The 3877-nt window shown below is 36.1% G+C and overlaps 1 protein-coding gene and 1 pseudogene across 1 annotated transcript; both read left to right on the top strand.

The window, feature by feature from the left end:
* Positions 244–1903, top strand: LOC107606963 (annotated as a pseudogene).
* On the top strand, positions 2019–2401 carry LOC110262371. Its single transcript, XM_021107546.1, has one exon. The coding sequence runs from the start codon at positions 2020–2022 to the stop codon at positions 2380–2382; it is 363 nt and encodes a 120-aa protein (XP_020963205.1). The 5' UTR covers position 2019; the 3' UTR covers positions 2383–2401.

Here is a 3877-nt window from a genome sequence, read left to right as displayed (position 1 = left end):
TTCTCAGTCAGGAAGTACAGCTGGAATCGCTAATAAAAGAAAAGTTTCTAAGAATACTTTTGGAAGTAGAACTGATGTAGGATGGGAGCACGGGATATCTATTGGAGAAGATGGAAAGAAAATACAATGTAATACTGTCATAAAGTTTTTTCAGGAGGAGTTTATAGATTGAAACACCACTTAGCAGGAACTCAAAAAGATGTTGGGGTGTGTACAGCTGTTAGTGATAAAGTTAAGAAGCAAATGTGGGATGTTGTAAGTGGGTTGTAAGTGAATTTGATGAAAAAATCAAGCATGGATGGGGCAAGCCCAGGGAAAGCTACTAAAGAAGTTGACACTACCGGTGAAAAAAGAAAAGGAAAAGAACTAGATGGCAACATATTCAAGAAAACACGCATTAGTACTCAAACAACAATCAACAATATATTTAAGAAGAATTCGAGAGAGGAAGTATGTTTAGAAATTGGTGCTTTTTTCTACAACAATGGCATCCCCTTTAATGTTTCAAGGAGCGAGGAATACAGTAGAATATTTGAGAAAGCTATAAGATATGGACAAGGATTCAAGCCACCATCCTACCATGAATTAAGGGTGCCTCTTTTGAAGAAACACGTGGAGCTTGTTCAACAATCACTAGAGGAACATAGAGCATATTGGAAGCAGGTTGGTTGCACAATAATGACTGATGGTTGGACAGATAAGAGAAGACGGACCATCCTAAATTTTTTGGTTAATAGTCTTAAAGGGACTGTTTTTCTAAAATCTATTGATGCCTCTCATATTACTAAGACAGCTGATAAAATCTTTAAAATGATAGATGATGTGGTTGAAGAGGTTGGTGAAGAAAATGTCATCCAAGTTGTTTTGGACGCCTTGTGCAGCACATTGCATTGATTTAATGTTAGAAGACTTGGAAAAAAAAGTAACACTTCACAAGGACACAATTTACAAAGGTAGAAAGATTACTACTTACATATATGCTAGAACTGCTCTTATTGCACTACTACACATCCACACTAAGGGGAAAGATTTGGTGAGACCGGGTATGACCCGTTTTGCAACTTCTTACCTTACTTTGGGATGTCTCAAATTTTCAATGACAACAAAGGTTCCTTAATAAGAATGTTTCTTTCTGATCAATGGACTTCTAGTAAATTTGCAAAGACAAAAGATGGAAAGATAATTGCAAGTGTGGTGTTAGATAAGGTGTTTTGGAAAGAAGTGGTAATTTACTTGAGGGCTGTCTACCCTCTTCTTCATGTGCTTTGTATGGTGGATTCAGAAGAAAAGCCGGCAATGGGATTTATTTATGAAGAAATGACAAGTGCAAAGGAGAAAATACGAGATGCATTTCAAGGAGTTGAGACAAAGTAAAGTGTCTAATTATTTTATTTTTTAATTATTTTATTTTTTTAATTAATGCAATTCTGAAAATATTGTTTATTTTGTAAATAATTTATTAATTTTTTTATGTTTTAGTTATATACCTATTTGGGATATTATTGATGCAAGATGGGGCAACCAACTTCATAGGCCATTGCATGCTGCAGGCTATTATTTGAATCCTCAAATTCATTATAGCTCTGGTTTTAAAATTGCTTATGAGCTTAAGAAGTAGTTTTATGCTTATATAGAAAGGATGACAGGAAATCCAGATTTAATCACTAAGATGGATGTTCAACTTGAAGATTTTAAGACTCGAAAAGTATTTTTTGGTAGTAAAGTAGCTCAAAATGCAATTTATACTAAAACTCCAGCTCAATGGTGGGATTCTTATGGAGATCAGCATCCAGAGCTCCAACAATTTGCAATTCGTGTCTTGAATTTGACATGTAGTTCATCTGGATGTGAACATAATTGGAGCGCTTTTGAGATGGTTAGTAATTAAATATAAGTTGCATTTTACTTTTATAAATTTGGTTGTTAATTCTTCAATTCTATCTTGTTGTTTGACTAATATTTTTTATCTACTTTTGAAAGGTTCATATAAAAAGGAGAAACCGTTTAAAAGATAAAACCATGAATGATGTTGTGTTTGTGATGACAAACTCAAGATTAGCAAAGAAAAAACAAACTAGAAGAAGTCTTGATTATGACTATAGTCTTGATGAGTTGGACGCTGATGAACAGTGGATTGTTGCCGACGAAGATGGAGAAGAAGAAGATTTAGATGCTCTAATTTCAGATCCTGATTTAAATGATGAAGCAAGTGGTAATAGAGTTGTTGGTGCCTCTAAGGATCCTTTGACAATTCCTTATCTTGATGATGATGAGTTTGAAGAACTTCTCCAAGGACCTCTTCCTCCTGCTCCTGATAATGATGAAGATGGTAATGCAGAAGTTTGTGAAACTCGTGAAGATTTTATGACTGATGAAGAATAAAATGATTATTAAATAACTTGTTTAGATTTTAGTTAATTAGTTGTTTATTCTAGTAGTTTGGTTGGTTTATTTGCTACTTGAATTTATTTTAGTGTCGTATGAACTTGTGAGTTGTGAATTTGTGTTGAATTGTGACTTTTGACTTGTTATGGTATATATATATTAGTTATAATTCTATGGATAATTTAGTTTATTTGAGATTTATTTTACTTTCTGTAAAATTAGTTTTTGCTGTTAAATTTTCTAAATTTTTATAATTTACGAGTCATATTTACGTTCCGTCTTACGATTCAACGAATTACGATTTTGAGTTAGCTTAACGAGTCGAGGTAAAAACTACGAGTTCACTACCTTGAGTCCGACTTCTCTATCGGGCTTTATTAATTTATTTTTAGTTAGACCTTGTCAGGTCACTTTTTCTGGGTTACTTTTTATAACTTCTTGTATTATCTTGCTTCTATCACTTCACCTTGCCGACCTCTTTTAATCGGGCGATAAATTTTGCGCTTTATGAGCTTAGATTAATGCGTCTTGGTAGAAAACTTTTTAGAAAATTGATAAATTTCATTCAAATAATACTGAGATAAAAACATAAATAAAAGTGTGTACATGAGAGTGCTTACCCTTCTAGGTCGGGCAGTGTTTTAGATCTCGGCCTGGCGCCTCATTAAAAAACCTTTTTAGGAAAAAGAGTGCACCTTGACCTAAGATCTTTTACTATTTTCTAGCTATATTACCTTCTTAGGTTATAGGCATGCCATGACCTTGGTAGCTCTCGCCCTTCGAGGTCGGACACCTTATAGTAGCCTTTTCATAGTACCCTTGTAACTCGGTATGGCCCTTTCTAGTTAGCTGCTAGCTTCCTTTCTCCTGACCGAACTGCTCTGATATCATTTCGGATTAAGATGAGATCGTTGGTGGCAAAGCTTTGGTGGATTACCTTCTGATTATACCTTAGAGCCATTCGACACTTTAGGGCTGCCTCTCTGATCCGAACTCTTTCTCGGACTTCTGGAAGTAGATTGACCTCTTTCCTTTGAGCTTGGAAGTTGGTGTCTTCATTGTAGAGGATCATTCTAGGGGATCCTTCTTCTACTTCCACGGGAATTATTGTGTCCATTCCATAAGCAAGTTGGAATGGTGATTCTCTGGTGGTTGAGTGTGGTGTTGTCCGGTATGCCCATAGGAATGGTGATTCGGCCCAAGCTCCCTTGGCGTCCTGTAGTCTCCGTTTTAACCCAGCCAGTATGACTTTGTTGGTGGCTTCCGCCTGTCCACTGGCTTATGGGTGCTCTACGGAGGTGAACTGGTGCTTGATTTTTAAATCGGCTACCAGATTTCTGAAGCCCGTGTCGGTGAACTGAGTGCCATTGTCAGTGGTAATGGAGTATGGGACCCAAACCTTGTGACAATATTCCTGTACAAGAATTTCCGACTTCTTTGGGCGGTGGCAGTGGCTAAAGGTTCAGCCTCAATTCATTTTGTAAAATAGTCT

This window comes from Arachis ipaensis, chromosome B07 (assembly GCF_000816755.2).
Source record: "Arachis ipaensis cultivar K30076 chromosome B07, Araip1.1, whole genome shotgun sequence".
Lineage (NCBI taxonomy): Eukaryota > Viridiplantae > Streptophyta > Magnoliopsida > Fabales > Fabaceae > Arachis > Arachis ipaensis.
The sequence above is the reverse complement of the archived record's forward strand: the minus strand, read 5'-3'. Positions and strand labels throughout refer to the sequence as shown.

Excerpts from the sequence above, each read along its gene's own strand:
- LOC110262371 (XM_021107546.1), top strand. The coding sequence starts at position 2,020 with ATGAATGATGTTGTGTTTGTGATGACAAACTCAAGATTAGCAAAGAAA.